At 35.4% G+C, this 20,987-nt stretch overlaps 2 protein-coding genes across 6 annotated transcripts in view; one reads left to right on the forward strand and one right to left on the reverse strand.

Annotated features, from left to right (window-relative positions):
* The first annotated feature begins 845 nt into the window (after positions 1-845).
* On the forward strand, positions 846-14,923 carry tmem243b (transmembrane protein 243, mitochondrial b). The gene is made up of 4 exons (XM_055006359.1): positions 846-987; positions 3,432-3,482; positions 6,652-6,756; positions 9,179-14,923. The coding sequence occupies exons 1-4, from the start codon at positions 910-912 to the stop codon at positions 9,296-9,298; spliced, it is 354 nt and encodes a 117-aa protein (XP_054862334.1). The 5' UTR covers positions 846-909; the 3' UTR covers positions 9,299-14,923.
* dmtf1 (cyclin D binding myb-like transcription factor 1) overlaps positions 846-20,987 on the reverse strand; it is a 33,306-nt gene continuing 13,164 nt past the window's right edge. For 3 of the 5 annotated variants that reach the window (XM_023285588.3, XM_023285589.3, XM_023285587.3), the window contains exons 15-17: positions 19,005-19,208; positions 18,685-18,790; positions 16,168-16,669 (exon numbers count right to left, since the gene is read on the reverse strand). In XM_023285588.3, coding sequence (XP_023141356.2) covers positions 16,635-16,669; positions 18,685-18,790; positions 19,005-19,208 — 345 coding nt within the window. In that variant the 3' untranslated portion in view covers positions 16,168-16,634. Of the gene's footprint in view, positions 1,001-5,872; positions 6,014-16,167; positions 16,670-18,684; positions 18,791-19,004; positions 19,209-20,987 lie in introns of those variants that run through there. The other 2 variants (XR_008600166.1, XM_055006357.1) reach the window with 2 other exon arrangements.

Below are 20,987 nucleotides of genomic sequence, written 5' to 3' on the forward strand. Positions count from 1 at the left end.
TTTGTCAGATAAATGTGTTATAATCTGTAATATTAACCTTAGTATTTAAATATGTCAGTTTTTTCTTCATTGGAAACCACTTTATGTCTGTGTGTTGTTTTAAATGTGCTGTATAAAAGAGATTTTTGCATGAAAAATGGCTAAAATTATTCCTCAGTCAACAAAACTGAATGTTGGCTGGATGTTTATTTATTTATTCATCCATGAAGGACAGAAATCTTAATTTACCACAACAAGACGTGTATTTTTTTGTTTTATATTCGTGTTAAAACGCTCTTCAGGTGTCTGAATATTTACATTTAAACTGTTTTTTCTCGCTGAAATAAGTTTGTTGTTGTCGAACTTAAAAAAAAAAAAAAAAAAAAAAACCTGCCAAATTAACAAACAAAGTTTTGCTTTTTTATCTTGACTTTTGTCTCTGTTTGGGCTCATTTTCTAGCTTCTGTTGTTTATAGTGCAGCCAAACAACAAGCTGTTAAATGATTGGCTGTCTGTAGCGCAGTCTTTTATCGAGGGATATGATTGGTTGTTTAGTGAACACTTTATTGACCGTTTTCCTCATTTTTATCGGTACATTCTCGGTACTGTTCTATACTTCCAATCATCTAACTCTTCAGATTAATGTCAGATAAACTATTAATATATATATATATATAAATGGCTGCATCTTTTAACCTTTTTACTTCAGATTTCCAGGATTTCTTTGAGTTTTGTTGCATTGGAAATTAAACTGTTGTGTTTTTTCCAGGTGCGTTGATCAGCCTACCTGGTCGTCGTCCGTCATGCTGCCTCCGGTCCGTCCTCGCTGACGGTTTGAGGCGGCTGGATTCAGCATGCAGCAGCGACCCGGAGCGTCCAGGAGGCGGCGCCGCTGAGAGCCGATCGGGTCGGTGCTGAGACGAGGCGGCGATGGACGACTTCACCACCAGGACGTACGGAACCAGCGGCCTGGACAACAGGCCTCTGTTTGGGGAGACGTCGGCCCGGGTGGGACTCTGATCTGGGTTTATTTATTGTTTATGTCACCGTTTAGCCACAAAAATACGGAGAAAATTCTGTTTAGACCAACTATAGCGCACAGCCACTGCTGCTCTGAAAAAAAACAATATGGCTTTAAAAACAATCTATTAGCACCTATTCACACACAGATTGGAGTCTGTAAAATGCCATAAAATAGTAAAAGAAAACACATTTTGTTTCCCCAGAATCCAAAATAACGTCTTGTTTTGTCCAAAAACTAAAGATGTTGAATGTTTAATGTGTAAAACAGAAAAAAATGCTAATCAAACAGCAAGAAGTTGCCAAAACTCATAAGTCAATCAAACAGAAACTGTAATTTACAACTAGTTAAACATTTTAAATCACTAGAAGACAAAACAAGTGGAAACATAAAGAGAGGAAAGTGTAGAAAATGTTTATATGTGGAAAAAAGTAGAGAAACTGTCAAAAATATCAGTAAAAATATAAAATCTGTAGGTTTTAAATGTAAAGTCAGTGGAAAAGTGGAAATACTGCTGTTGTTCAGTTCTTACTTTGAATGCTTGGTTTTTCAGTTGAATTAGAGTTGAAAATTTATATTTTTACTATTTTATGGAAGAAGACGGATTTAAAAACTGATGAAGCTTCAATCAGCGATCAAGAATTTTTGTGAATTTGTATAAAAATGTATGTTTTTGCACAAATATTTTCATTATCAAAGGAAAAAAGCACCAAAAAAAAGCAGACATATTCAGTAAATGTGACCTGCACTAAATCTAGGAACTGCTACTGAAACCAGATATTACGGCTGAATTATTAAAGATTGAATAATCAACAAGTTCTGACAGTTATCGGTTCTACATTCAACACCGGATAAATTAGATTGTTCTATTTTTTAATCTAATGCTGCTACATAAGTGTTGTAATTCACCCATGATGAACTTTTGCTAATCCAGAAGAGATCCAGAAAACTGTTAATTCTGACTATTATTACCTCGTAGTAAAAGTACTTCTAAAGAGAAAATCCTCCATCTTGAATTTAAAAGTAAAGTTGAGAAATTCAATGAAAGAAATGTTACTGCTGCTATTAACTTCTTTAAATGTTTTCTGAAAAAAAAAATAAGCAAAAGAACTGATGTAAGATCAATACAATAACAGATTGTGATTGAGCTGCTTGTAGTAAGAAGATCCACGGTTGGTTTGGGTATTTTGGACTTGTTCACGATAAGATATATAAAAAAATTGTAAATTTTATGCAAATATTTTCTCCTTGAGTGTCTGGAATTAGGTTTTGCATCCCTAAACTTCCTCAGAGATGTCGAATAATAGTAATTTTCATAGAATCAATTGATTGTTACAAAGTTGAGTTTAATCAGGATTTCTGCAGGGCATTAAAAAGCATTAATAGTCATTAAATTGATTTTGCGAAAATTAAGGCCTTAAATGGTATTAAAAATCATTAAATTTGATTTTCAGTGGCATTAAAAATTCTTTCTGCAGTTTTCAAGAAAATATTTGACAATAATAATATATAATTACAGACTGCGATTCGTCAGATATGTGCATCTGCATAAACATGCCGAAGCATTGTGATTATTGCTCCAGCTGGTTTGGTACAAAAACTGCATGTTTTTAACCCTCATGTCATCCTGCAGGTCAAATTGACCCGTTTTAAAGTTTGAAAATGTGGAAAAAAAATGTTTTTTCACAGTGAAACTTCTGATGTCCACATTTTCAACATTTTTGGGAAATCTTTGAACATTTTTTGGTGGAAAAAAAGAAATGCTAAAAAAAAAAGGTTTCTTAAGAACATTTACATAAAAATCATCCAAAATCCAGCAAAATATTAGAAGTTTTACCGATATATATGTAATCACTTTAGATATTTTTAGGATTTTTTTTACTCATTTTTTGAAAACATTTACAAGAATTTTCTTGCCAAATTTTCTTCCTAAAGGTTTTGCAAATTTTCAGAAATTTGGGGAATTTTTTGCTGAATTTTTGTTTTTTTTTTCAGACAAGGAAACAATATTTTTTGGTGCCTGTAAATGAAGACAACAGGAGGGTTAAAGTGGCTGGCAGGCTGGACTAGGAGGAGAGTTGGGAAATAGGGAAACGCAAATTCCCCCAAAAATGGCCAAAAAACGTGGAATTCAGAGAATGACTGCAGCCTGTAGGAGGTCTGGGGTGGTTTCTGGATTCAGAAATAGTGAAATATAGGGACAGTTTTCATATAAAAATCATCATTTACAAAAAAAAAAATACACCCATGTAATTTGTTGAGTTCACGGTCGTGGCATTAAAATTTTTACAATATAGCATTAAAATGGCATTAAAAAGCATTAAATTTGACTGGCTGATATCTGCAGAAAGCCTGTTAATGTTAAGAATTGTCTGCTAAAGTTGTCTTGATTCGTACAAACTGTTGTACTAAAGTCGTGTTTTCCTCCCAGGACCGGATCATCAACATCGCCGTGGGAGGATTCACATCAGTGGTTGTTCTAGTAAGTAAACAAAGAGGTTTCTGTCATCGCAGTGTTGACCTAATTAGCTTCTGTTGGCAGGAAAAACCTAAGAAGATGTAAAACGTCCCTCCTGTGGGCGCGACAGTTGACAGTTTCAGAAACGTGGCAGCAGATTAACAGTTTTAAAATGTCACAAAATGTTTGTTTCATCAGCCTTCTGCTTCATCTTTAATGAATTGTTCGCTTTAAAATTACCTGACACAGAGACGATGCTAATAATTCAGAATTTAACATGAATTACATTTACAGAAGATGTCATTATTTATGATGCCAACTTTGCAATTAATTCAGAAATCTGCTTACAAATATTACAAAAATTTTGCAAAATACAGAAACACTCTTCTAGTTGATACTAGTTCGTGTTTAACAAATTAACTCTGGTTGGAGGTCATTAACCACCACAGAAGTCTTTGTCATGGTGTCCCTTTAGCAGCTAAACCCTCTCAGTGTCGTCTGTTTGTCAACATAAACTGTAGTCTGAGTGACGCATCCTCTGGTCTCTACAGTATTGAACAGTAAGAGGTACTACAGCTGATCTACGATACATTTACTGACATCATGTAGAGAAAACAAGTTTTCTATGTCTGTTGGAGCCTCAGTTCATCCTACTATCTAATACTACATTTACCATCTAACACTACATTTACCCTCTAACACTACATTTACCTATTTAACACTACATTTACCCTCTAACACTACATTTACACAGTGTCCTACTAGAGTTTTACAACAAGGTTCCTGACCACCTACAGAACATTAAGCCAAGCATATGTTAACACTGGATGGATTTTAGTAGCTTTAATGTACTCAAAGTTTTTATTGCCTTGGAAAGTGGCATCGGATTGGGACTAATGGGGTATCAATAGTACTAGGAAGTCTGAATCAATGTTTTTGAGGCTGTCATCGGTGGCATTTACTGCTTACTTTGGCCATTATAAGTCTTCCAGCATATAAAAACCTCAGTATGGATGATATTAATAATATAAAAAAGTAGAATTTTCATGGATTATGTCTATTAATCGACATATTGACGTTTCACTAGTTAATGCTGATCGCTACAGCTGATGGTATCGACTCCCTGCTGCTTCATGTTTCCTACATCAGTTGCTGCTGATAGGAACATAAAGACAGGATATGATGTTCCACAAGGAATCAAGCTGAACAAATCCTGATATTTTGTAGAACGGGAACACATGTGCATCCATTACTGCTGATAAAACCACTAAAGTGGTCAAAAGCAGTAATGAACAAGAGTTACTATGTAAGAATTTGGCCCTGACATTTAGTTGACTTGTTATCCAATCACAGTCCATTAATCTATAGAACAAGAAGTTCTGAACTTTATGGAAAATGTACTTAATGTATGTACGTGTCTCTACTTTTAATGACTTGGACAGGCAACATAAGGCTCCTTTTAAGTCCTTTAAATCTCCAGTGTTCAGAAATGATCAGATGTTCCGGCTTTGGAGCGATTCCAAGTCTTGAATCAAGATAATATGCAGCTGATTTTAGCACTGTGATGCTCTGTTAGCGTTAGCATCATGCTGTGGACCATATGTGCTTTACTGAACCCCTTACATAATTAATTTACAGTTTCAGAGCTTCACTTAAAGCTGCAGGAACATTTTTCATGTTAAAAATCCCCCTTTTCAGTCCATAAACAATCTGATTATCTACCAACTTTGCAGACTAACCTGAAAGGAAAAGGCTGTCTGCAGCTAAAACAATGACTCGACTGTTTTTACTTCTCCAAAGTCAATGTTTTTCCATTTCCTGACGCTGTCTGTAGAAAATCAACTCTCCGTTTCCTCTCTTGCACTGTGGTTTGTAACTCTGAAGAGAAAATCCTGCTGGTCTCAAAGCTTCCTGACACTTTTATGCAACACATTAAGTTTCTTATGATGGTAGAACTAGCGATGCATCAGTCAAGGGTGTTTTTTGACCCTGATCTGATCTGAGTCATTTCACATTTAGATTATTTTCTGAGATGATGCACACTTTAGGTGTTGTAGATCAGCTGTGGTTCCTGGTTAGGCCACCGGGTAGAGCCTCTAACTCTTTCTTATGGCGCTTTTCCACTAGCACCTACTCAGCCCAACTCGGCTTGACTACTTGGTTTGTGAGGTTTTCCATTAGGACGTAGAACCTGGTACCAGGTACTATTTTAGTTCCTACTGGGCCGGGGTTGCAAGCGAGCTGAGTCGAGCCGATAATGTGACGTCTACAGAGTGCAGGCCACTGATTGGACAGGGGGTGACAGCACTACACTGCATACATATTTTATTACCTAATAGCGATAAATTACAGCCATTACAGGGTTGTACACGGGACTGATATACAATAACTGTAGCGAGCTAGCATTAGCTTACCTTCATAGGTATAGTCGTGTAGTTCGTATCCTCTTGTCTTCGGCTTGATGCTGCTGCATCGCCTCCCAAACTCTCCTGTTCTCCTGAGTGTTTCGACTCGCCGCCCTCAGCTTTCTCCGGCTCTCTTCTTTTACTTTGAATCTGACAAAAAGCCACAGACTGAGCAGCAGGTGTACCATCACCTCGTTGGTTGGGCCGCCGTGCTATGACGACTCCACCCACGATGAGGTAGTACACAATTGTAATGGAAAACGACCTAAACCGAGTCGGCCCAAGTAGGTGCTAGTGGAAAAGCGCCTATTCTGTCACAACTAGAGGAGCCTGATGGTCCATGTTGACAAGCAGAGATCATTATGGGGGTTTAGCTCATAAAAGGGCACCATGACAAAGACTTTTGTGATGGTTAATGACCTCCAACCAGTGCTTATTATTAAATCATGCTGATATCAATTAGACTGGTGTTTCTACGTGTCCATGCCTTAAAACACTATCATCAGCATGGAAAAGAGAGCCAGTGTGCTTAATTTATATCATAAATTTATTAAATATTAATTGATTAGCTGTGTTTATAAACAAAAATCTTAAAATTTACGACACCCGTGTGACAGTAGACGAATGATCTGGCTCAAATACCAACCACTTCAAAATGGTTTTGAATGGTCCCAACCCCATCTTTGAGATCCGGATCAGGACGTTCCGAGTCAGAACTGTTCTCTAGATTCTGAACTAAGATTTATAACACATTTAACGATTAATTTTTGTCTCTGTTTGCCTTCCAGGTGACTGTAATTGGTTCCTTCGTGTTCCCCTCGTTGCCTCCTCGGCCGCTAAACATCTTCTTCGCCGTGTGCATCCTGTTGGCCTGTGGATCCACCATAGTGCTGGTAACTCTGAGTTGTGTTCATGAATTCATTGTTTTAACCCTCTAAACCCCCAAACCTGCCAAGACACGTTATCTTCTTTTTTAAAAAAATCATCAAAATTATACCATTTATCAGCCAGAAACTATAAAATCAGAGAGAACTGATGGATTGTCAGCTTCCAGGTGGCATCTACTCTTACGTGATGCATGATTCTGTTAGAATAAACAGCAAAATCTAAGCTTAAAGTTGTGGTATTTTATCAAAAACACTTTAGTCTACATGTCTTATATAAATATTTGCCCAAATTAAACTGTTTACACCAGAACTGTTATAAAATAAATGCAGCATGGCTCAGAAACAGTGACCAGAGCAGCAAGTTGTTGGAGATACATACAGCATGGTGAAACATCTTTCTACAGATGATGAGACTCAAAACTGGACCAAAAATTGTCCAAAATGACTCAAATTGTTTGTAGAGTCTCAAAAAAACTCTCATGTTGAACTAATTTTGAGTCATTTTTAGTTAGTTTGAAATCATTTTGGACATTTTTTTGGGGTATTTCAGACAGATTCTTAGTCAATTTGGACAATTTTATACGACTTTGGACAAGTTTTAAATTATTTTAGACAAGTTCTGAATTGTTCTTCACAAGTTTCAAAGAATTTTGAACAATTCTAGACTGAGAAGAAGATAAAACCTACTGGATGAATAAAAATAAATGCAGCATGGCCCAGAAACGGTGAACAGAGGAGCAAGTAGTTGGAGATACATTCAGCATGGTGAAACATCTTTCTACTGATGATGAACATAGGCTTAAACAGGCACTAAAATTGTTCAAAATATCAAAAAAACTGTCCAGAATTATGCAAAAATGGTCACTGTGCTCAAATTTTGAGTTAGTTTCAAGTTGTTTTGGACAATTTTAGACTGAGAGGAAAATAAAATGTTGTGGATCAATAAAAGAAATGCAGCATGGCTCAGAAACAGTGCAAGCTTATATCAATTAGAACAACATTTCTACGTGTCCGTGGCTTAAAACACTAATATCAGCAAAGACAAAAGGGCCAGTGTGCTTAATTTATATTATAAATTGATCTGTTACATTGCAAAAACTCTAAATCTTACCAAGTCTGTTTGTCTTATTTTTAGTCCAAATGTCTCATCCTACTTGATTTAAGATAAAATCTCTTAACAAGAAACATTTCAGCAGATGGAGGGACTTGTTTTAAGACTGCATCTTAAATATCTTGTTAAGTCAAACAATCTTGAAATTATCTTGTTTTGAGTTGAATTTTACAAGAAACCTCAAAATAAGTTTAACCCTCGTGTCGTTCTGCAGGTCAAATTGACCCGTTTTAAAGTTTGAAAATGTGGGAAAAAATATATTTTCACAGTGAAACTTCTGATGTCCACATTTTCAATATTTTTGGGAAATCTTTGAACATTTTTTGGTAGGAAAAAAAGAAATGTTAAAAATGTTTCTTAAGAACATTCACATAAAAATTAACCAAAATCCAGTGAATTTCGCTGGATTTTGGTTGATTTTTATGTGAATGTTCTTAAGAAAATATTAGAAGTTTTACTGATATATATGGAATCACTTTAGATATTTTTAGGATTTTTTGGGAAGATTTTTACTCATTTTTTGTAAATACAGAATATAACATAAAATTTTCTTGCCAAATTTGGGGAAATTTTTTTAAATAAAACTTTTAAGGAATTGGAATTTTCTTCCTGAAAGTTTTGCAAATTTTCAGAAATTTGGGGATTTTTTTGCAGATTTTTGGATTTTTTTCAGACAAGGAAACAATATTTTTTTGGTGCCGTAAATGAGGACAACAGGAGGGTTAATATGTCTCAAATTAGGAGGTTACATGAAAGTGAAAATATATTTTTGAGTGAAAAACTGCTTTTTTGTTATTTTTCTTAGCATATCTGGCTTATTTTAAGACACCTAAGCTTGACAATCCTGGTAAAATAGAGCTTAAAATAAGTTTTCCCAGCTAATTTTAAGATCTCAATATTCTAAATATCACATCTTATTTCAAGAACTCTTACCAAGACATTTTTCACTTGTTCTATTGGCGGATTTTTTCACTTATTTCAAGGTAAAATTTCGGTAAGTATTTTTTTCTTGTTTTGAGAGGAGCATTTTTTTTTCCAGTGTATTGATAAGTTATTTGTATTTACTAGGCAAATTCTTAAGATTTCCGACACCAACGTTACAGTGGATATAAACAAATGATCTGGCTCCAAATACCAACCAGTTAAAAATAGTTTCAAATGGCCCCAAACCCCATTTTTGAGATCTGGATCAGGACGTACCAAGTTAGAACTGTTCTCCAGCTTCTAAATGAAGTTTTATGTAGATTTAGAGTTCGACTTGACTTGATTTTTAGGGCTTAAATAACTTTAATTAATCGATTCCCTGCGTCTCCTCAGATATTCTGGTACCGGCAGGGCGACCTGGAGCCCAAATTCAGGAATCTGATCTACTACATGCTGGCGTCCATCGTGCTGCTGTGTCTATGTGCCAACCTCTACTTCCACGACGTCAGGTGAAGACGAGGAGGAAGAAGGGAAGACATGGCCTTGATGGACGGAAACACGGGAAGGACTGAGAGTCAGACGGACCAATCACGTGACCAAAATAGTAGAACTATTTTATCACACTAACTTGAAGCTGCAGAGGATTGTGGGACCAAAAAAAAAAAAAAACCTGTAAAATGGTTCCAGTGGGACGAAAACCTGCCAGACTTTTGTTGGTGCTGAATTATGCAAACATGACGTACTGTATGAGGCTGAGGACGACCTGCTGGAGGACGGACAGGTGTGTTTACAGGCTCATAAAAGATCAGATCTGCAGTCACATCCTGAAAACAGCTGCAAACCAGGATTAAACTGTTCAATTACGCTCCAGTTTGCAGATTTTTTTTTTAAAGAAAACAACGTAAATTTACTCATTTCATCATCTAAAATGTGACTATTTTCTGTTTTTTTTTCCTCCTCTGTGACAGTAAACTGAATATCTTTGGGGTTGTGGACAGTTTGTTGCCATTTCCTGACATTTAAATCAGTTGCAGCCTGATTTTAAAGCACTTATAAAACACTTTGGATGTGACTGAGATGAAATGATTGAACAGTTAAAGGAAAAATCTGCCCAAAACTAAGAGTCCCATCTGTGTGTAATCTTATATACTCATGATTTTCTTCATGATTTACTATATTTATATCTTTAAATGACTGACAGACGAAAGGGAGCGTCCCAGTTCAAGCTCTACCTCCTTTAAAGTTTGTTTCTTAAGACTGTGTTTTTGATTAGTCGTGTTTCCATAACACATTCTTGAAATATTGCTTTTGAAAACTTCACAGAAACAGCAAAATTTGAAGAAAATTTCCCCAATTTTGCAAAAAAAACTTCATTTTTGCAATGTTAATGCGCTTTATCAGAGACTGAAACACGTTTTCTGAGCGTTTCCAGGCATCAAACACGGACAACGCAAGCTGACATTAATGAATAATTCGAACAAAATTTAAGTTTCTTTATGGTTTTTAGCAGCTGGTTTTGTTTCTGTCTTCTTCTAATCTGTTTATTACAGTAACATGTCCTATGGCGCCACCTGCTGAGGAAACTATGCAGCAGTTTATACACACTAAAGCAATTTTTCAAAAGTTTGCCTCAAATTTAATGACAGTTTTTATGGAAACATGGCTGGTTTGGTTCATCCAACAAATTGTCTTCTAAAGCCCCATTCAGACTGGATTTACCTCGAGGTGGAAATCAAATATCCACAGTGATAAAGGAAATTACCGGTATTTTCTCAACATATATAGATTTAATCCATAATTCTGCCTAGAAATCAGAGAAAAAGTTGCCTGGGAATGGTCATTTTTAGGGTTGCTTTAATATCCCAGTAATCCAGTGGAGGTCCAATGAGTTTACTGCTAACGGCTAATTGCTAACATGGACAGTTTGCAGAATGTAAACACATTTAGGCTAAACAAACAGGCTTAAACAGCAGAATTAACGGTTGTGTCCCAGTTCAGGCTCGACCGGATTTAAAGTTTGTTTTTCCCAGTCCAAGTTTTTGACCCAATCAGATGCGAACAAAAAAAAAAGTCGAACCTCCACAAGGAGAGCTGAAGCGGAGGCAAAGAAATCGAGGATAAAGTAAAAAATCATCCATCTTTTCAGGGTCGTATCTGAACACACGGACGTTAAAAATATATAGATTTCATCCATTTATTTGCTCAAGAAATAGTTTGTGAGACGTCTCATTGTTAAAATTTTTTCACTATTAAACTCATCCAGTGACAGACTGCAAATAGAAGCTACTTCTGCTAATTTGGCTACTTTTAATGCAAATCATAAACAAATTCAGTCTTGAAAAAAGCAACTGAACTCATTGTAGGTACATTTTTACTGCAATCTAAGGTCCTGCACCTCTATGGAAACAATGACCATGAAGATAAACTCAGAAAAGCAATATATGCTAATTAGAATGCCATAAATCATAAAAGAGAAAGCTAAGGTTGAATCTGATTGTTTAGTTTAGAAAAATTGAAAAATCTGTAATCAAACATTCTTCCAAGTGGCCACAGGTGTTAAACGATGGCTGTACATACTATAAATATTTAAGTGCCTGCAGTTCAACCAAAAGGTTTCTGAACTTCTGTCACGATTTTTGACTACTCGGCTGCATCGAGGAGTGAAAATTTTAGTTTTTTGCTATATCTGGTGCAAATTTGGCCAATTTTTTTTAACAACACACGTAGAATAAAGTGATTTTGATCAAATATAACTATTTTTAGCCTCGATTTGGTTCATTTTCCCAACAAATGATTGGTTGAAGTACTCTTGGACAGTGAAAAATCTGATGATTCTTTCTGTTTTTATGGTTTCTGGCTCTGCTAAATGGTGTCATTTGGTCATTTTTTTATAAATACACTGAATTTCAAAAAGTTTTAGGGTTCAGAGGGTTGAAACTAAATGTAGCTGACGTTTACTAAAAAAAAAAAAGTCTGATTTCACACTTAGATGACGAGCAACAGATTGGGAAAAACAGAAAAACTGAGAAGATTAGCTGCAAATTCACAGAAAACAACAACTAAAGCTGCAAGCAGCATTGGTCAGGTTCTCGCATCCTTGTTGGTCAGTGAATCCAAGCATGTCCACCAGGTGGCGCTGCAAGAGAGAGTGTATTTCGACCTATGGCCTTGTTGATGGCGAATTATTAAAACTGTCCACCAGGTGGCGCTATCACCATGAATGTATATTGGCCTAAGTGTGTTATCACGGCCGGACTCTGATCACACATGTAAAGTTTCAGGTAGATTGAAGAATGTACAGACCAGTTAGACAGCACTTCCTGTTTCATGGCGAAATGTCTAAATTCAAGGGCCGCCATTTCCACGCCTTCAGACTTTTGCGGAGCATTTTTAAAACTTTTGATCACCTGTGCCTGGTGTATAGGTCCAAGCTCTGTCAGAGTAATCTTGTTTGAGTTTATAGCTTTTGAAAATGTGCAAAAATTGGTCCAAAATATGACACATAACTCAAAATGGCCGACTTCCTGTTGGGTTGTGGCCATGGGTGTCAAATACATTTTTGTGTCTCTTGAGGAGTTACATTGGCCAACTAAATTTCATAGCTGTAGGTGACACGCACTGGGCATAGTTCTTGTTTGAAATTTTTCCAGGTGGCACAATGAAGCCATTTTGGCTCACATCTATGCAGTTCCACTAAAATAACAAATTTCCTTGTAAAGTTTCACGCGTTTTCCAGTATTTTTAGGCCTTCAAAACTGCGATTCAAAAGATAGATGAAGAATGAAAAATAATAAGCCCATGTGTTTCAATAGAGTCTCTGCACCATTCTGGGCTTGGACCCTAATTACTTAAGGTCTGAGCTCCCAATGCTGTGAATAGGGGGCTCGGAAGACCCTATTGGAATAGAAGGCCTATTGGACTATTGGAATAGAAAGCCCAATAGGGTCTTCGCACCATTGGGGCCCAGAATGGTGCAAAGACCCTATTGAAACGCATGGGTTTACTATTATGGGTTTTGTGCTCTAGATCGGGTAAAATCACCTCCACATTAGATGTAAATAAAGTCTGAATGGGCCCAAATTTCTGCTCCAATCTGCTGCATCCAGGTGGACTCAGGAAAATAATTTCATGTCGTATTAATCTGCTGCTTTTCAGGTTTAACTGGGCAGATTTTTCCTTTAAGCCGAGCTTGTAAACACAGCAACCTGTAGCTCAAACTAGATAAATGTATATTCTCTTTCTCTGCTTCTTCATATTTTATCTCATCTCATTTAATTCATTCCCAAATCAGCATCTCGCGAAAAGGATTTTCTTTGTCAAATTAGATTTAAGCACTGAATCACACCAACTCTTGCACTAAGCAAATTTCACTTCTGTCTGAAGCCACAAACACACATTTATACACTCAGGCCAACTGTAGCGCCAATAAACACAAACTTCCTGGTGGCTTTACACAGAATTCTACATTTTGCACTATTAATCCTGCTATTTTATGAATCCCAGCTGCGCCAGGAGCTTTAAGGTTCATGTTTTTCATGTTGTTAATGTACTTCTAGCTCTGTTTCAGCTGCAGCAAGAAGGTTTTATCAGGATGCAGCAGCTCAGAAAAACATCTATGTAGCTGCTTTTTAGCAAAAGAAAATGAAGGTTGGTTTGTTTCTCCGTGTTTTGGTCACACAGCGAATAGCGACTCTAAAGGACGTTTTTATTGACTGTGAAATTGAAGAATCTGTGTTTCCAGGCAGACAAGCTCTAGAAGTCCTCTAAAAATGAAGTTATTTTCCACTGTAATGTCACTTTAATGCCCTTTAATCAATATTTACTGCATCAGAAACATGCAGCAGTTGCTTTATAGGACTGAAAGCAAGGATAATACTAAATCACAGAAATGTAATAAGCAATGGCAGGCAAGCCAGCTGCTCTGTGAAGCTGAATTTGCATTTTTACAAATGACTAATTGGTAAAAACTTGATGAAAATAACTACAAACATGTCTTCCAGTTACATTAAAATAATCTCCAGCGTACAACAACATTAAAACTAACAGCCTAATACTGTGAAGGTATAACTCCTGGTTTTAGTTTTGTTCTAAAATGGATGTTTTAGTGTGGAGTTGCTGCTGGCCCCGCCCCCTTCAGGAAGGAAACTCTCTCTGAGTTTATGATCGACTGTGCAATCAAAACAGTTGAAACTAGCTTCTAACTTTCTCTCTGGGGATTCATTTTCCATGAAATTATCTAAATTCTCAACACAGTCGTCGTTTTTAAGTGAAACTAATTTGATAATTCAAGTAATTTCTGTCAGAAATAAAAGACTAAATTCTTTATTTGTTGCTTGATAAATGTGAATATTTTTTGGTTTATTTCCATCCTCAATGAGCGTAAACTGAATATATCACTTTTCACAATTTTCTGACATTTTATTGACCAAAGAACCAATTAATGAATGCAAAAAATAAACAAATCCAAATTAACAGTGAAAATAATCAGTATTTGCAGCTGGAAAGTCTAAAATCTGATTTTTAAAATGGATTTAACCTACAGCCAGTGAAGAACAAAAACAGCAGCAAATATTAGAGGTTGGTGTTTTTTGTTGTCTCAGGCAGAAATCCAACATCTGAAGGAGACGCTGTGCGACCGAATCACAGAGAAACAAACTTGGTTAAATCAAGATTCTGGTTATTCTGTGTTTTTTTTTTTACTGTCAACAAATCTCACAAAAAGCAACAACATGTTTCAAAAAGGTTTTAAAAGAGCTGCTGGTTGTAGTTTTTAACAGCTAAAACAGTAAAAGGTGGATTTCTAGGGGACTATTTTCATCGGCGGATTCATCCAGTGAGTTTTTTATCAACGAAGGAACAAGACAATAAACTTTTCAAGCTTATAAAAGTTTAAGAGGACAGAATGGTTGTTTTTGTGTGGTTTGTTGACAGCAGTCTGGTGAGTTGTAGCTTTAATCTGCTGTAGTTTTGTTCACAGACGCTTTGAGCTTCAACATCAAACCGATCGAACGAATAACTGACGGACACAGGAAGTGACACGAAGAGCCGACCTCACCACGACTTCAAGATTGTCAAAGCCATGTGTTTCTTTTTTTTGTATTTAATATTTTATGGAATAAATAATTGTGTATCCTGAAAGACTCTGCAGTCTTTTTTTAGATCAAACACAACAAGACTAGTCCAAAATGTCTCAAAAATTAGATAAATTTACACAAAAAAAATGGCGAAAATGACTTGAAACTCGTCCAAAATGACCAAAAAGATTATCTGACAAAAAATGTCCAAGGAAAGCGGTTTAAACCAGTTTTTGCTCCCGTCACAACTTTAAAATCCAAAAAACATTTTAAAAAAAAGACGAGTTTAACTTTTTTGATTATTTACTTTACAATAATGGAAAAAAAACCTGGAATCAACTTGTCCAACATTTTCAAAGTGTCCACAGGTGTTAACAATATTGCAAATAATCCACCTGAAACCAACATTTTGCTAATTATATTACATATCTCATCCAGAATAAATACTTTAGTTGGTTTCCATTTGCAATTTTATAGAAAAATCAATAGTAAAACAGGTCATTTCATTTAGAAATTCCCCAAAATGACAAAAATGTGTCCAAACTTAGTCAGAATTTGTCCAAAATGTCTCAAAAATCATTGAAATCTACACAAAAAAAATGTTAAAAATGACTTTAAACTCAAAATGGTTAAAAGATTATCTAACATGACAAAAAATGTAAAAAAAAAAAAAATAATAATTCGACCAGTTTCTGGGCGTTTTTTGCTCCCATCACAACTTTAATGTTTTTAAAAAAAAAAAAAAAAAAAAAAAAATGACGAAAAAGACGAAAGTTACATTGCTTTGATTATTTACTTAACAAAAATGGAAAAAACCTGGACTCAACACTGGAAATTGTTCGAAAATTCCAAAAAATGATAAAAACGTGTCCAAAATTAGTCAAAATTTGTCCAAAATGTCTCAAAAATCATCTAAATCTCTTAAAAAAATTCAAAAATGACAAAAAAATTGGTTAGCCTGACTAAAAATGATCAAAAAACCCCCAGTTTCAACCAGTTTCTGTCTCTTTCTAGTCATTTTGTGTGTCTTTGAGTTTCTATTTCTGATAAATTGTGTAATTTTGGCAATTTTTTTTCAAATCAATGGACTTTTCCAACTATCTAGTGGATTTTGGGGTTCAGATTATTATAGAAATTGCAGGTTTTGTAGTAAAAATGTTAAAAATGTTCATTATTTATTTATTGCTTTCACTTTAAAGTGTGTGGTTCCTCTGGTTTATGTTGCAGGACGTATTTTTAAAGTCTAAAACTGGAAAAAACACATGAAATCCACGATGGAGCATTAAGAATCATAATACTATGAGTGAATGAAGTTGGAATATTTATTTTCTTATAAAATCAGAATGCAGCTTTGAGAACTAAATATTGTGCGTCACGAGTTCTGAGCGGCAAACACAAACTTCCCTACAACCCTCATTTAAATACAAGCAAACCTAGTTAAAATAGTTTATTTTTTCCATGGTAACCAGCAGGAATCAGTCCATCTGAAGTCTTTTTACGTTCACATAATTATACGTCAGAGTCTAAATAAAGACGGACGTTCGGTCGGATTCCACATTATTGTAGCTTCACAGGAGAAAGTCATGATCTGTTACGTCTCAACTCACATTTCTAAAGTTTTTCAGGTCAAACTTTAATGCCTTCGGACCTTCAGAGTCTCTTTGGCACTGCCGTGAGGAGCAACGTTCACATTAATCCAGGGTTCATTAAAAAGTTCTGTAACTCACAGCAGGATGAGGCAGCTTCCTCCAGAACTTCACACATCAAAGTCCAGCTCAGTCGGATCCGTCCTGGTTCTCCAAGATGGGATCTGAGAACGGAATCGAGAGGAAACGTTCAGTTTCTGACAATGAATCACAATATGCAATGCTGGACGAACCCAAAACACAAGAAAATGCAAGATAACACATGAAAACACTTCAAAAACTCACATCAAAACACAAGAAAACACAAAAATACATAAAAACACATGAAAACGCACATTAAAACACAAAACTCATGAAGAAAACATTCAAAAACACAAAAGAAAATAAAAACACCCAAAAATACACAAGAAAACATGAAATGTTCTGTTTCATCTCAGTGTTTCGCTTTGTGGTCATTTTATGCCTCTGTGGTCATTTTGTGTGTTTTTAATGTTCTTTGTGTCTATTTTTTGTCATTTTGTGCATCTTTCTGCTCAGTTTGTGTATTTGTGGTAATTTTGACTGTATTTCAGGTCATTTTTTTGTGATTTTTCTAGTCATTTTGTGTGTTTTTGTGGTCATTTTGTGTCTATTTTTTGTCATTTTGTCTCTTGTAATTTTGTGTTTTTCTGGTCATTTTGTGTGCTTTTCTAGTCATTTTGTGTGTATTTTTTGTCTTTTTGTGTGTTTTTCTGCTCATTTTATGTCTGTGGTCATTTTGCATGTTATTCTGCTCATTTTGTGTGTCTTTGTGCTAATTTTGTGTCTATTTGTGGTAATTTTGTGTGTTTTTCTAGCCAATTTGGATCTATTTTTGTCATTTTGTGTGTCTTTCTGCTCATGTTATGTGTTTGTGGTAATTTTGTGCATTTTTCTGGTCATTTTGTGTCAATTTTTTTTGTCATTTTGTGCATATTTCTGCTTGTTTTGTGTGTTTTTCTGCTCATTTTGTGTCTCTTTTAGGTAACTTTGTGTCTATTTTTTGTCATTTTGTGTGTGTTTCTGGTCAGTTTGTGTCTTTCAGATCACTTTGTATGTTTTTGTGATAATTTTGTGTCTATTTGTGGTAATTTTGTGTGTTTTTCTAGTTATTTTGTGTCTATTTTTGTCATTTTGTGTGTCTTTCTGCTCATTTTATGTGTCTGTGGTAATTTTGTGTGTTTCAGGTCATTTTGTATCAATTTTTTATGTGTTTTTCTGCTTATTTTGTGTGTCTTTGTGGTCACTTTTTGTGTTTTTCTGGTCATTTTGTGTCGATTTGTGGTAATTTTGTGTGTTTTTCTAGTCATTTTGTGTCTATTTTTTGTCATTTTGTGCATTTTTCTGCTCATTTTGTGTGTATCTTTGTGGTCATTTTGTGTTTCTTTCAGGTAACTTTGTGTCTTTCTGCTCAGTTTGTGTCTTTCAAGTCATTTTGTGTCAATTTTTTGTGCATTTTTCTGCTCATTTTGTGTGCTTTGGGGTCATTTTGTGTCTTTCAGATCATTTCATGTGTCTTTGTGGTAATTTTTTGTGCTTTTCTGTTGATTTTGTGTCACTTTCTAGTAATTTTGTGAGTTTCTATGGTCACTTTGTTTGTCTTTATGGTCATTTTTTTGTGTTTTTCTAGTAATTTTGTGAGTTTCTGTGGTCATTTTGTTTGTCTTTATGGTAATTTTTGGTGTTTTTCTAGTAATTTTGTGAGTTTCTGTGGTCATTTTGTTTGTCTTTATGGTAATTTTTGGTGTTTTTCTAGTAATTTTGTGAGTTTCTGTGGTCATTTTGTGTGCCTCTCTAGTCATTTTCAATCTCTTTGTGTTCTTGTGTGTCTTGTGGTACTTTTGCATTCCTGTGTGGTCATTTTGTGTGTTTTTCTGGTCCTTTGTGTGCCTTTGCGTTCGTTATGCATCTGATTATGGTCATGTTGTGTCTCTTTGTGGTTATCTTGTGTCTGTGTGGTCTCACAGAGCCTCGTTGTGGTCATTTACATCTCTTATAAACATCTCTTTGTGTTCTTGTGTGTCTGTATGTGGTCATTTTGCGCTTCTCTGTGCTAATTCTGTGTCTCTTGATAATTTTGCGTGTCTGTCTGCTCATGTTTGTGTCTTTGCGTTCATTTTGCGTGTCTGCTCATCACAGCTCAGGATTGTGTGTCTGTTACCTGTCAGTGTGCTGCTGATGTTGGGAGGAGACACAATCAGCACGGCGCTGCCAGATGTGATCCCAGAATGCACCACTGGAGGCTCCGCAGAGGTTGAACTCAGCCCCTGACGCACAAAAACACACAACTAAACAACTGAAGGGGGTTCTATTATTTTTCCACCCCCTGTTTACCAACAAGGATGAGCTAAAGAACAGAAACAGCACCAGAAAGTCAGAAAAGATAGAAATCTGCAGTTTATTATATTTAAAATGTAAAGGAAGCTGTGAAATCAGCGCTTTTCACAATAAAATCCTGTTTAGTATGTTGGATGTTTTTACCTTGTCAGTAAAACCATCTGTCATTGGCTCCTGAGTTTCCGTGACGACGCCCTCCGAACCCTCCAGGAGACTGGTGGCATCGAGGCGGTCGTCCTGGCTCCGCCCCTCCACCACCAGCTGTGATTGGCTGAGGGGGTCTGAGGAGGCGGAGTCAGAGGTGACGGTCTGGATGATGACGCTGTCGCTGGAACAGAGGCCTTCAGTCTGAGGAGGAAACACAAGAAAACATGTAAAAATAAAACAAAAAGACGTTACAATACACAAGAAAACACACAAAGACACACAAAAAACTTACTAAAACATATTAAAAAATGTAAAAACACGTTAAAATATGCAAGAAAACACACAAAAACCTTAATAAAACATATTAAAAAACATAAAAACACGTTAAAATACACAAGAAAACACACAAAAACACACAAAAAACTTACTAAAACATATTAAAAAATGTAAAAACACGTTAAAATACGCAAGAAAACACACAAAAACCTTACTAAAACATATTAAAAAACATAAAAACACGTTAAAATACACAAGAAAACACACAAAAACACAAAAAACGTACTAAAACGTTAAAAAACATAAAAACATGTTAAAATACACATGAAAATACACAAAGACACACAAAAAACTTTACTGAAAGACATTAAAAAACATAAAAACACGTTAAAATACACAAGAAAACACACAAAAACTAGAGATGTCCGATATTGGCTTTTTTTGCCAAAAACCGATATGCCGATATGGTCGGACTCTCAATTTCTGATTCTGATATCAACCGATACCGATACGATATATGTGGGCCTGGAAATACTTCCAAACCACAGACATATTGTTAGTCAGGCACAGCAAGCTTGTTACTGCAGAAATACTTGCAGGACTTAAAGTGAAAAATAATCCTAAACCTGAACTTTTTTCCTTTTGGGTTGGGGTACAATCTAGCTAACTGATAAGAAATTAATGATTTTAAAAAATGTATCTAATTAATTACAGGTTTTGTAATTAGTTAATCACAATTAATCGCATTTTTGTCAAATAGCAATATTTGACACAATAAATAATTATTTTCAATTCAAATAAATTTTGGTTGACCGTTGAATCAATGAATAGACATATACGTATTTATAATTTAAAATTAATATAATTAATACAATTTTAAAATGGGACATATAGAAAATAAAGTGATTTTAAGGATTTAAAGCCTGGATTTAGTTGTTTCTTCCACTGTATGGCACATAACAAAAGCATAAGTAGTTCAAGAACCTTCAGAAAGTTAAAAATCCACAGATTCATTCAGTTTTTATAGTTTCTGGGTCTGATAAATGGTGTAATTTTGATGGTTCTTTTTTTAGGAATATAAATTTTTATTTATAAACAAAAATATTTTTTCATAAAAACTTTCTAAGTTATTAAAAGACAGACATTATTGTAGTTTAACTTACTACTCTGCCGAGGCTCTGCCTCTTTGGCAGTATAAAAAAAACAACAAAACTGTTTGTTTCATTTCTATTTATCTGCATTTTTCATCTGTCTGCTACATTCACAGCTTACTGCAAATCTAAGTGCAATTATAGCGATTTTATTCAACATTTTAATACTTTTTGTAAACTAAAGCATGTTCAATGTCTTCTAAAGTGATCTCTTATGTGATGGCTACACCGTTAGCCGTTAGCAGGACTGTCGTAGCTAACGTTAGCTCTGGTGCTAACAGCAACATGTTTTACATTGAGGTGATCGGAAAACTCTTTGTTGCACAATTTGTACACAACCTTTTATCCAAGCTGCCATCAGGAAGATTTGTAAAAGAAAACTTTCCTCCAAAGAACTCAATGAGTCTCATCTTCCTTCACTGTTCACCAAACCTCCTGTGTGCTGACGTCACTCCTGTGGATCTTCTTCTTCATGGGAGAAGATTACACAGACTTTACGTTTATTAGCGCCACCTACTGGGCTGGAGTGTTCATCAGTGTTACTGGTGTGCCA

The sequence above is a fragment of the Amphiprion ocellaris genome, chromosome 21 (genome assembly GCF_022539595.1).
Source record: "Amphiprion ocellaris isolate individual 3 ecotype Okinawa chromosome 21, ASM2253959v1, whole genome shotgun sequence".
NCBI lineage: Eukaryota > Metazoa > Chordata > Actinopteri > Pomacentridae > Amphiprion > Amphiprion ocellaris.